Genomic DNA, 12313 nt, shown 5'->3' with positions numbered 1-12313 from the left:
GTTAAACAAATCAAAATATATTTTATACAGTTGAAGTCAGAAGTTTACAAACACCTTAGCCAAATAAACTCATCAAAAAAAGAAATGTCCTCTCACTGTCAACTGTGTTTATTTTCAGAAAACTTAACATGTGTAAATATTTGTATAAACATAACAAGATTCAACAACTGAGACATAAACTGAACAAGTTCCACAGACATGTGCCAAACAGAAATGGAATAATGTGTCCCTGAACAAAGGGGGGGTCAAAAATCAAAAGTAACAGTCAGCATCTGGTGTGGCCACCAGCTGCATTAAGTACTGCAGTGAATCTCCTCCTCATGGACTGCACCAGATTTGCCAGTGTTTGCTGTGAGATGTTACCCCACTCTTCCACCTAGGCACCTGCAAGTTTCAGAACATTTCTGGAGGGAATGGCCCTAGCCCTCATCCTCCGATCCAACAGGTCCCAGACGTGCTCAATGGTATTGAGATCCGGGCTCTTCGTCGGCTATGGCAGAACACTGACATTCCTGTCTTGCAGGAAATCACGCACAGAACGAGCAGTATGGCAGGTGGCATTGTCATGCTGGAGGGTCATGTCAGGATGAGCCTGCAGGAAGGGTACCACATGAGGGAGGGGGATGTCTTCCCTGTAACGCACAGCGTTGAGATTGCCTGAAATTACAACAAGTTCAGTTCGATGATGCTGTGACACACCGCCCCAGACCATGACGGACCCTCCACCTCCAAATCGATCCCGCTACAGAGTACAGACCTCGGTGTAACGCTCATTCCTTCAACTATAAACATGAATCCGACCATCACCCGGATGTATGAATGTACCGATCCTCTGCAGGTGTTGTTACAAGTGGTCTGCCACTGCGAGGACGACCAGCTGTCTCCCTGTAGCGCTGTCTTAGTACGGACATTGCAATTTATTGCCCTGGCCACATCTGCAGTCCTCATTGCCTCCTTGCAGCATGCCTAAGGCACGTTCACGCAGATGAGTAGGGACCCTGGGCATCTTTCTTTTGGTGTTTTTCTGAGTCAGTAGAAAGGCCTCTTTAGTGTCCAAAGTGTTCATAACTGTGACCTTAATTGCCTACCGTCTGTAAGCTGTTAGTGTCTTAATGACCGTTCCACAGGTGCATGTTCATTAATTGTTTATGGTTCATTGAACATGGAAAACAGTGTTTAAGAATTATCTTGGAAAGACAGGGTCCAGAAAAAGGGACATTTAAACATGATTTTTTTTAAACATTTAAACAGTTTACATTTTTCACAATTCCTGACATTTAATCCTAGTAAATATTAATTCCCTGTCTTAGGTCAGTTAGGATCACCACTTTATTTTAAGAATGTGAAATGTCAGAATAATAGTAGAGAGAATGATTTATTTCAGCTTTTATTTCTTTCATCACATTCCTAGTGGGTCAGAAGTTTACATACACTCAATTAGTATTTGGTAACATTGCCTTTAAATTGTTTAACATTTCAGGTAGCCTTCCACAAGCTTCCCACAATAAGTTGGGTGAATTTTGGCCCATTCCTCCAGACAGAGCTGGTGTAACTGAGTCAGGTTTGTAGGCCTCCTTGCTCTCACAAGCTTTTTCAGTGCTGCCCACAAATTTTCTATAGGATTGAAGTCAGGGCTTTGTGATGGCCACTCCAATACCGTGACTTTGTTGTCCTTAAGCCATTTTGCCACAACTTTGGAAGTATGCTTGGGGTCATTGTCCGCTTGGAAGACCCATTTGCAACCAAGCTTTAACTTCCTGACTGATGTCTTGAGATGTTGTTTCAATATATCCACATAATTTTCCACCTCATGATGCCATCTATTTTGTGAAGTGCACCAGTCCCTCCTGCAGCAAAGCACCCCACAACATGTTGCTGCCACCCCTGTGCTTCACGGTTAGGATGGTGTTCTTCGGCTTGCAAGCCTCCCCCTTTTTCCTCTAAACATAACAATGGTCATTATGGCCAAACAGTTCTAGTTTTGTTTCATCAGACCAGAGGACATTTCTCCAAAAAGTATGATCTTTGTCCACATGTGCAGTTGCAAACAGTAGTCTGGATTTTTATGGAGCAGTGGCTTCTTCCTTGCTGAGCGGCCTTTCAGGTAATGTCGATATAGGACTCGTTTTACTGTGGATATAGATACTTTTGTATTGGTTTCCTCCAGCATCTTCACAAGGTCCTTTGCTCTTGTTCTGGGATTGATTTGCGCTTTTTGCACCAAAGTACGTTAATCTCTAGGAGACAGAACGCGTCTCCTTCCTGAGCAGTATGACGGCTTCGTGGTCCCATGGTGTTTATACTTGCGTACTATTGTTTGTACAGATGAACGTGGTGCCTTCAGGCATTTGGAAATTGCTCCCAAAGATGAACCAGACTTGTGGAGGTCTACAATTGCCTTTCTGATGTCTTGGCTGATTTCTTTTGATTTCCCCATGATGTCAAGCAAAGAGGCATTGTGTTTGAAGGTAGGCCTTGAAATACATCCACAGGTACGCCTCCAATTGACACAAATGATGTCAATTAGCCTATCAGAAGCTTCTAAAGCCATGACATCATTTTCTGGAATTTCCCAAGCTGTTTAAAGGCACAGTCAACTTAGTGTATGTAAACTTCTGACCCACTGGAATTGTGATATAGTGAATTATAAGTAAAATAATCTGTCTGTAAACAATTGTTGGAAAAATGACTTGTGTCATGCACAAAGTAGATGTCCTAACCAACTTCCCAAAACTATAGTTTGTTAACAAGAAATTTGTGTAGTGGTTGAAAAACAAGTTTTAATGACTCCAACCTAAGTGTATATAAATGTCACGACTTCCGCCGAGGTCGGTCCCTCTCCTGGTACGGGCGTCGTTCGGCGGTCGACGTCACCGGTCTCCTAGCCATCGCTGATCCAGCTTTCATTTTCCATTTGTTTTGTCTTTATTTTCTACACACCTTGTTTTCATTATCCCATTACATGTTCATGTATTCAACCCTCTGTCTCCCCCATGTTTGTTGTGCGTGATTATTTCTATGTTCAGTTTGGTTATGATGGCTGGTTTTTTGACGGGTGCTGTGTTCACCCGTGCGTAATATTTACCGTTGGTTATTGGTCAAGTGTATTTCTTTACCTTGTGCCTTTATTTTTAAGTAAAGTACGTTGCTCACTCATTTTGCTCTCTTGCACCTGACTTCATGCACCAGCTACACACACCTTCTGACAGTAAACTTCCCACTTCAACTGTATTTGAGATTCTTCAAAGTAGCCATCCTTTGCCTTGATGACAGCTTTGCACACTCTTGGCATTCTCTCAACCAGCTTCATGGAATGCATTTCAATTAACAGGTGTGCCTTGTTAAAAGTTAATTTGTGGAATTTATTTGGTTCTTAATGCGTTTGAGCCAATCAGTTGTGTTGTGACAAGGTAGGGGTGGTGTACAGAAAAAAGCCCTATTGGGTAAAATAACAAGTCCATATTATGGCAAGAACAGCTCAAATAAGCAAAGATAAATGACAGTCCATCATTACTTTAAGACATGAAGATCAGTCAGTCAGTCATTTCCAGAACTTTGAAAGTTTCTTTAAGTGCAGTCGCAAAAACCATCAAGCGATATGATGAAACTGGCTCTCATGAGGACTGCCACGAGAAAGGAAGACCCAGAGTTACCTCTGCTGCAGAAGATAAGTTCATTAGAGTTACCAGCCTCAGAAATTGCAGCCCAAATAAATGCTTCACAGAGTTTAAGTAACAGACACATCTCAACATCAACTGTTCAGAGGAGACTGCAGGAATCAGGCCTTCATGGTTGAATTGCTGCAAAGAAACCACTATTAAAGGACCCCAATAAAAACAAGAGACTTGCTTGGGCCACGAAACACGAGCAATAGACATTAGACCGGTGGAAATCTGTCCTTTGGTCTAATTTGATATTTTTGTGTCCAAATTTTTGACGGGTACTCTACATACAGTATCAAATAATTCAAGGCCGATCAATTTATGCAAATAATGTTTTGTTGCTTGTTACAAAGATCTTTCTTTAAGTTTTTCTACGATTGTTTTTAGGTTGCTGAACAGTTCGGCAATATTTTCAGCCTTCGGTGGGGTGCGGAGAAGGTGGTGTTTGTATCTGGGTACAAGATGGTGAAGGATGTTTTGATGAATCAGGGAGATAACTTTTTAGACCGACCTGCATCTCCTCTCTTTAGTGATGTTTTCAAAGACTGTGGTAAAATCTGCTATTTACATTTTCGTACATAATTTCACTCACCATTGTTACTGTTTAATTACAATTATTTTCAAGTAACCATGAAACTCTATTTCAAAAGGAATCTCTGTAAGTAATGGATACAGATGGAGGAGGCAACGGCAGTTCTCGGTGGCCCACCTAAAACACGTTGGTGAGGGGAAGAGAACCCTGGAGCGTCATGTGCAGCAGGAGTGTAACTTCCTGTGTCAGGCCTTCCAACAGGAAATGGGTGAGCTGCTGTAAACAAACCAATCACAATTTACAGTGAAAAACATTCAAATAAGATTTCTGGTTTTGACTTTAGAATACAAATTAAGAGTCTTCAGTGCATTTTCCTTATTCTAGTAACTGTACATTGTGCATTTCAAGTTCTATGTAATACAAAGGTAACATTGTGCCTACTTAAGAACAGTACTTAAATGTAACCCAACAGGAGGGCCCTTCAACCCCCAACTCATAATTAACAGTGCTGCTGCAAACTGCATTGGATTCTTGGTGTTTGGAAAGCGATTTGACTACAACGCTACAGACTTCCAGAACCGTCTGCGACTGAGCCAGGAGTCCATGCTATTGATAGGCAACCCTCTGGTTCAGGTGGGTTCCCCTGTGCTGATGAGATGACGCAACAAGGCTATAGGAGGAGGATGGGCTCATTGTAATGCCTGGAATGGAATAAATGGAATGGTACCAAACACATCAAACACATGGAAACAACTTGTTTGACTCCGTTCCATTGATTCCATTCCAACCATTACAATGAGCCAGTCCTCCTATTGTTTCTCCCACCAGCCTCCTCTGCTATGTGCAGCTCAGTAAAGTGATACACGTATTAGTTGTGTTCACCATACACCATACCTTCTCATTAGCCACTAGTATACATCTCACATTTTCTTTGAAGCACAACTTCAGGATATATAATTATGTCCCCTTTTTCTCTTAGCTGTACGATTTATTTCCATGGCTGTTCAAGCGTTTGCCTGGGCTGCGTTCTGGTCCCCATGTGACAATTCTTTCCAACTATGCAAAGATTGTGTCATTCCTGAGAAAAGAAATAGAGAAACATAAGAAGGACTGGGATCCCTTTGATCACCGGGACTACATTGACTCCTACATCGGAGAAATAGACAAGGTGATGCTTGTATATCAGTTTGTTTGTCTGTGTATGTACAGTATATTGTATATCAGTTTGTTTGTCTGTGTATGTACAGTATATTGTATATCAGTTTGTTTGTCTGTGTATGTACAATATTTTGTATATCAGTTTGTTTGTCTGTATATGTACAGTATATTCTTTATATCAGTTTATTTGTCTGTGTATGTACAGTATATTGTATATCATTTTGTTTGTCTGTGTATGTACAGTATATTGTATATCAGTTTGTTTGTCTGTGTATGTACAGTATATTGTATATCAGTTTGTTTGTCTGTGTATGTACAGTATATTGTCACTTTTATTGCCTGTGCAACATGTTCAGTCATGAAATTAATTTAAATATTTAATGGTCTCAACAGTCATAAAAGCTTTTGACTACTGCCAGGGGCCTTTTAGGTACAACATCTGAGACAGGTGCTAGTGATGTTTCATCCTGTCCTTGTATAATACCTCCTTCAGAAGAAGAGGGACATCGAGGCTGGGTTCCACTCAGAGAACTTGGTGTACTGCAGTCTGGACTTGTTTGAGGCTGGAACAGAGACCATGACCAACACTTTACGTTGGGCTCTGCTCTACATGGTGAAGTACCCTGATGTTCAAGGTAGGTATAGTGCTCTATAGACTAGAGTCATACAGTGTGCTCCAAAAGTTGAGATAATGACCATTTTTTGTTGTTGTTTTGGCTCTGAACTCCAGCACTTTGGATTTGAAACGATACAATGCTATGAGGTTAAAGAGCAGACTGTCTGCTTTAATTTTATGGTATTTTCATCCATATCGGGTTAACGGTTTAAAAAAGACAACACTCTTCATACATAGTCCCCCCATTTTAGAGGACCAAAAGTATTGGGAGAAATTCACTTATGTGTATTAAAATAGTAAAAAGAAAAGTGTTTGGTCCCATATTCATAGCACGCAATAACTACATCAAGCTTGTGACTCTACAAATGTGTTTGATGCATTTGCTGTTTGTTTTGGTTGTGTTTCAGATTATTTTTTGCCCAATAGAAATGATTGGTCAATTAATTTCTATTTCTAATAATGATGAGAAAGTTAGACTCACAAATATCATACCCCCAAGACATGCTAACCTCTCACCATTGCAATAACAGGGGAGGCTAGCATGTGTGTGTGTGGGGGGGGGGGATATGATATTTGTGGGTCTGTAACTTTCTCACTCATCATGTTTCACGATTCATTGAGGATTATCTGTAATCATGGTAACATCCACATTAATGTAGAATTGTTTAGAAACATTCTATTCTTATTTACAATAAAAGGGACTCCAAAATGACACAACACATTATTTACCATTCATTTATATTGGGCACAAAATAATCTAAAACACATCCAAAATAAACAGCAAATGAATCCAACAAGTTTGTAGAGGCAGAAACTTGATGTAGTCATTGCGTGCTATGAATATGAGACTAAATACTTTACTTCTTACTACTTTAATACACAAGTGAATTTCTTCTAATACTTTTGGTCCCCTAAACTGGGGGGACAATGTGCAAAAAGTGTTGTAATTTTCAAACTGTTCACCCGATATGGATAAAAATACCCTCAAATTAAAGCTGACAGTCTGAGCTATAACCTCATTGTATCAAATCCAATACAGAGCCAAAACAAAAAAGATCTCTGTCCCAATACTTTTAGAGTTCACTGTATACAGTATATCCAATTCTTAAATCTATGCTATACACCAACCAACCTACAAACAGCCTCTGAATAACTAAGCAGCTACAGCCAACCAACAAACAACCAGTTTCTGACCAAACAGCACATCAACAAAACTAGGTTGAGTCATAACTGAGTTCTAAGCCATTTGAATCCCTCTTCATCTTCCCAGAGAATGTCCAGGAGGAGATCAAAAGTGTGATTGGCCAGTCTCGCCAGCCCTGCCTTGCTGATAGGGTGAGCATGCCCTACACAGACGCTGTGATCCACGAGACACAGAGAATGGCCAACATACTGCCTCTCAATATCAGGATGTCAAGCAAAGATGCTACCTTGGGGGGATATTTCATACCCAAGGTGAGACAGACTGTACAGTTTCACCTCAATTCATTTCTCTGGGGGGAAGTTAGAAGATATGCTCATTTGTCCTGAACTTCCACACTTTCTTTAGTGCTGTCTTAATGCGAGAGCTCTGGTGAATGTTCAGTTACATTATGGAAAATACCATCCCATGGAATTGATGTTTACATTTTTGTTTGAAGTTCTATGGTTTTAAAAGGTTATTTCAAGCATGCTTTCTCATCATCCCCTCCATAGGGCACTAAAGTGATAGTCAACCTCTCCTCAGTGTTACGTGACCAGACAGAATGGGAGACAGCAGACCACTTCAACCCACAACATTTCCTAGATGTGCATGGTCACTTCCGGAAAAGGGAGGCTTTTTTCCCATTTTCTGCAGGTCGGTCCCTAGATTCAATTTCATCCGCTCTTGCCCTAAATTCCACCCACATACAATGTAGCTCAACTAACTCTATTCTAGCTTTCACAAAATGGAAAAAAACAGCCTGCCTACAAAGCCTGTGTTATGTGACACAGTAACAGTAATAATAACTCTGTCCCTGTATCCTGCGTATACCCATTTCTCTCCCTCTCTCTGCGCCTAGGAAAGAGGGCTTGTCTGGGGCAGTCGCTGGCCCGCATGGAGCTCTTCCTCTTTTTCACCTCCCTCCTCCAGAGGTTCACCATCTCTACATCCCCTGGAGAGGAACCACCAAGCCTGGAGCCCCAGGGAGTGGCCATCCAGTCCCCTAAACCCTTCACTATCTGTGCCTCCACATGGTGATGGTTCACCACCATTATAGTTCCGTTTTGGAGAAGAGGAAAACATTTTATTGTCCATTTTCCTACAGTCCATATGGAAATCTGTCTTTTTGCTTTTAACCCTACCCCCTCCCAAGTCAAACATACCCTCGAGGGGTTGGAAGCACAGGGTCAGCCATGGTGCAGCGCCACTGGAGAAGATTCAGGTCAAGGGCACAACGGCAGATTGTATGATATACTGAATTACTGAGCACTGTCTGCATGCTTAACATAATGCATACACAGTATGATATTTACAGTGTCCCCCCTTTCGTAAAGGTCAAATGCAGCCATTTTTATCTCAATATCAAATCATTTCTGGGTAACAATTACGTACCTTACTGTGATTGTTTTCAATTAAAATGGTCAAAAATAAACAAAAATAACTTCTTAGCAAATAGCAATTTCTCAAGCAAGAATTTAGCTGTTATTGTCTATTAACTAATTTACTGAATGGTGATGTCACCATGGAAAGCCAAAACTCTCTCCCACCAAAACAGACTGAAATTTCAGGCTGTCTTTACAAACAGCTCTCACACTAAAAGGGCATTATCATAATTTGCACAATATCAACCCAACCTATATATATATACACTGCTCAAAAAAATAAAAGGAACACTTAAACAACACAATGTAACTCCAAGTCAATCACACTTCTGTGAAATCAAACTGTCCACTTAGGAAGCAACACTGATTGACAATCAATTTCACTGTTAGGGTTTTCTTCCGTCGAAGGAGAGGCGGACCAAAATGCAGCGTGGTTTCTATTCAAGTTTAATAAAGATGAAACATGAACAGTACAAAACCAATAAACATACAAACATAGCGACAGGAACAATCACCTACCCCACTCAAAGAATATGACTGCCTAAATATGCCTAAATATGGTTCCCAATCAGAGACAACGATAAACACCTGCCTCTGATTGAGAACCACTTCAGGCAACCATAGACTTTTCTAAACAACCCCACTATACCACAATCCCAATACCTACCAAAACCCCAAGACAAAACACACCTCTCACGTCTGTCCATGGTGGCGGCTCCGGCGCGGGACGTGGACCCCACTCTAACAAAGTCTTAGTCCATTTGCCTTGCGTCCTTAGATAGGCGACCCTCGCCGCCGACCTTGGCCTAGAAGCCCTCACCAAGGGCCCCACTGGACTGAGGGGCAGCTCGGGACTGAGGGACAGCTCGGGACTGAGGTAGCTCGGGACTGAGGGGTAGCTCGGGACTAAGGGGTAGCTCGGGACTGAGGGGTAGCTCAGCACTGAGGTGTAACTCAGCACTGAGGGGTAGCTCAGCACTGAGGGGTAGCTCAGCACTGAGAGGAAGCTCAGGCAGGTAGTTGGCTCTGGCAGATCCTGGCTGGCTGGCGGTTCCAGCAGATCCTGGCTGACTGGCGGATCTGGAAGAGTCTGGCTGACTTGCGGATCTGGAAGATCCTGGCTGACTGGCGGATCCTGGCTGACTGGCGGCCCTGGCGGATCCTGGCTGACTGGTGGCTCTGGAGGATCCTGGCTGACTGGCGGATCCTGGCAGACTGGCGGTTCTGGCTGCTCCATGCTGACTGGCGGCTCTGGCTGCTCCATGCTGACTGGCGGCTCTGGCTGCTCCATGCTGACTGGCGGCTCTGGCTGCTCCATGCTGACTGGCGGCTCTGGCTGCTCCATGCAAACTGGAGGCTCTGGCTGCTCCATGCAGACTGGCGGCTCTGGCTGCTCCATGCAGACTGGCGGCTCTGGCTGCTCCATGCAGACTGGCGGCTCTGGCTGCTCCATGCAGACTGGCGGCTCTGGCTGCTCCATGCAGACTGGCGGCTCTGGCTGCTCCATGCAGACTGGCAGCTCTGGCGGCTTCTTGCAGACTGGCAGCTCTGGCGGCTCCTTGCAGACTGGCAGCTCTAGCAGCTCCTTGCAGACTGGCAGCTCCTTGCAGACTGGCAGCTCCTTGCAGACTGGCAGCTCTGGCTGCTCCTTGTAGACTGGCAGCGCTGAACAGGCGGGAGACTCCGGCAGCGCTGTAGAGGCGGAAGGCTCTGGCAGCGCTAAACAGGCGGGAGACTCCGGCAGCGCTGGAGAGGAGGAAGGCTCTGACTGCGCTGAACAGGCGGGAGACTCCGGCAGCGCTGTAGAGGAGGAAGGCTCTGGCAGCGCTGGACAGGCGAGGCGCACTGTAGGCCTGATGCGTGGTGCTGGCACTGGTGGTACTGGGCCGAGAACACGCACAGGAAGCCTGGTGCGGGGAGCTGCCACCGGAGGGCTGATGCGTGGAGGTGGTACTGGATAGACCGGACCGTGCAGGCGCACTGGAGCTCTTGAGCACCGAGCCTGCCCAACCTTACCTGGCTCGATGCCCACTCTAGCCCGGCCGATACGAGGAGCTGGTATGTACCGCACCGGGCTATGCACCCGCACTGGAGACACCGTGCGCACCACAGCATAACACGGTGCCTGCCCGGTCTCTCTAGCCCCCCGGTAAGCACAGGAAGTTGGCGTAGGTCTCCTACCTGGCGTCGCCATACTCCCTGTGAGCCCCCCCCCAATACATTTTTGGGCTGACTCCCGGGCTTCCTTGCCAACCGTGTTCCCTCGTATCGCCGGCTCCTCTCTCCGGCTGCCTCTGCTCTCCTAAGTGCCTCCACCTGTTCCCATGGGAGGCGATCTCTTCCAGCCAGTATTTCCTCCCAAGTGTAACAACCCTTGCCGTCCAAAACGTCTTCCCATGTCCATTCCTCCTTTCGCTGCTCCTGCTGCCTGTCACCACGCCGCTTGGTCCTGTTGTGTTGGGTGATTCTGTTAGGGTTTTCTTCCGTCGAAGGAGAGGCGGACCAAAATGCAGCGTGGTTTCTATTCATGTTTAATAAAGATGAAACACGAACAGTACAAAAACAATAACCGTAACGAGAAAACCTAACAGCCTATACTAGTGCACAAACAAACACAGCGACAGGAACAATCACCCACCCCACTCAAAGAATATGGCTGCCTAAATATGGTTCCCAATCAGAGACAACGATAAACACCTGCCTCTGATTGAGAACCACTTCAGGCAACCATAGACTTTTCTAAACAGCCCCCATTATACCACAATCCCAATACCTACCAAAACCCCAAGACAAAACACACCACATAAATAACCCATGTCACACCCTGGCCTGACCAAATAAATAAAGAAAACACAAAATACTAAGACCAGGGCGTGACATTCATATGCTGTTGTGCAAATGGAATAGACAACAGGTGGAAATTATAGGCAATTAGCAAGACATCCCCAAATAAAGGAGTGGTTCTGCAGGTGATAATCACAGACCACTTCTCAGTTCCTATGCTTCCTGGCTGATGTTTTGGTCACTTTTGAATGCTGGCGGTGCTTTCACTCTAGTGGTAGCATGAGACGGAGTCTACAACCCACACAAGTGGCTCAGTGCAGCTCATCCAGGATGGCACATCAATGCGAGCTGTGGCAAGAAGGTTTGCTGTGTCTGTCAGCGTAGTGTCCAGAGCATGGAGGCGCTACCAGGAGACAGGCCAGTACATCAGGAGACGTGGAGGAGGCCGTAGGAGGGGAAACAACCCAGCAGCAGGACTGCTACCTCCGCATTTGTGCAAGGAGGAGCAGGAGGAGCACTGCCAGAGCCCTGCAAAATGACCTCCAGCAGACCACAAATGTGCATGTATCTGCTCAAACGGTCAGAAACAGACTCCATGAGGGTGGTATGAGGGCCAGACGTCCACAGGTGGGGGTTGTGCTTACAGCCCAACACCGTGCAGGACGTTTGGCATTTGCCAGAGAACACCAAGATTGGCAAATTCGCCACTGGCGCCCTGTGCTCTTCACATATGAAAGCAGGTTCACACTGAGCACGTGACAGACATGACAGTCTGGAGACGCCGTGGAGAACGTTCTGCTGCCTGCAACATCCTCCAGCATGACCGGTTTGGCGGTGGGTCAGTCATGGTGTGGGGTGGCATTTCTTTGGGGGGCCGCACAGCCCTCCATGTGCTCGCCAGAGGTAGCCTGACTGCCATTAGGTACCGAGATGAGATCCTCAGACCCCTTGTGAGACCATATGCTGGTGCGGTTGGCCCTGGGTTCCTCCTAATGC

General features: G+C 45.1%; 1 protein-coding gene across 7 annotated transcripts in view; it reads left to right on the top strand.

Moving 5' to 3' along the window:
- Positions 1-8835, top strand: part of LOC110530539 (cytochrome P450 2J2) — a 10512-nt gene extending 1677 nt beyond the window's left edge. The window contains exons 2-9 of one of the 7 annotated variants that reach the window (XM_021613703.3): positions 4050-4212; positions 4313-4462; positions 4667-4827; positions 5174-5362; positions 5846-5987; positions 7239-7423; positions 7664-7805; positions 8011-8835. In XM_021613703.3, the coding sequence (XP_021469378.3) occupies positions 4050-4212; positions 4313-4462; positions 4667-4827; positions 5174-5362; positions 5846-5987; positions 7239-7423; positions 7664-7805; positions 8011-8189 (1311 nt within the window). In that variant the 3' untranslated portion in view covers positions 8190-8835. The remainder of the gene's footprint in view (positions 1-4049; positions 4213-4312; positions 4463-4666; positions 4828-5173; positions 5363-5845; positions 5988-7238; positions 7424-7663; positions 7806-8010) is intronic. The other 6 variants (XM_090182594.1, XM_021613704.3, XM_090182596.1 and 3 more) reach the window with 6 other exon arrangements.
- The last annotated feature ends 3478 nt before the right edge of the window (positions 8836-12313 follow it).

This window comes from Oncorhynchus mykiss, chromosome 8 (assembly GCF_057628025.1).
Source record: "Oncorhynchus mykiss isolate SJ-2025 chromosome 8, ASM5762802v1, whole genome shotgun sequence".
NCBI lineage: Eukaryota > Metazoa > Chordata > Actinopteri > Salmoniformes > Salmonidae > Oncorhynchus > Oncorhynchus mykiss.
The sequence above is the reverse complement of the archived record's forward strand: the minus strand, read 5'-3'. Positions and strand labels throughout refer to the sequence as shown.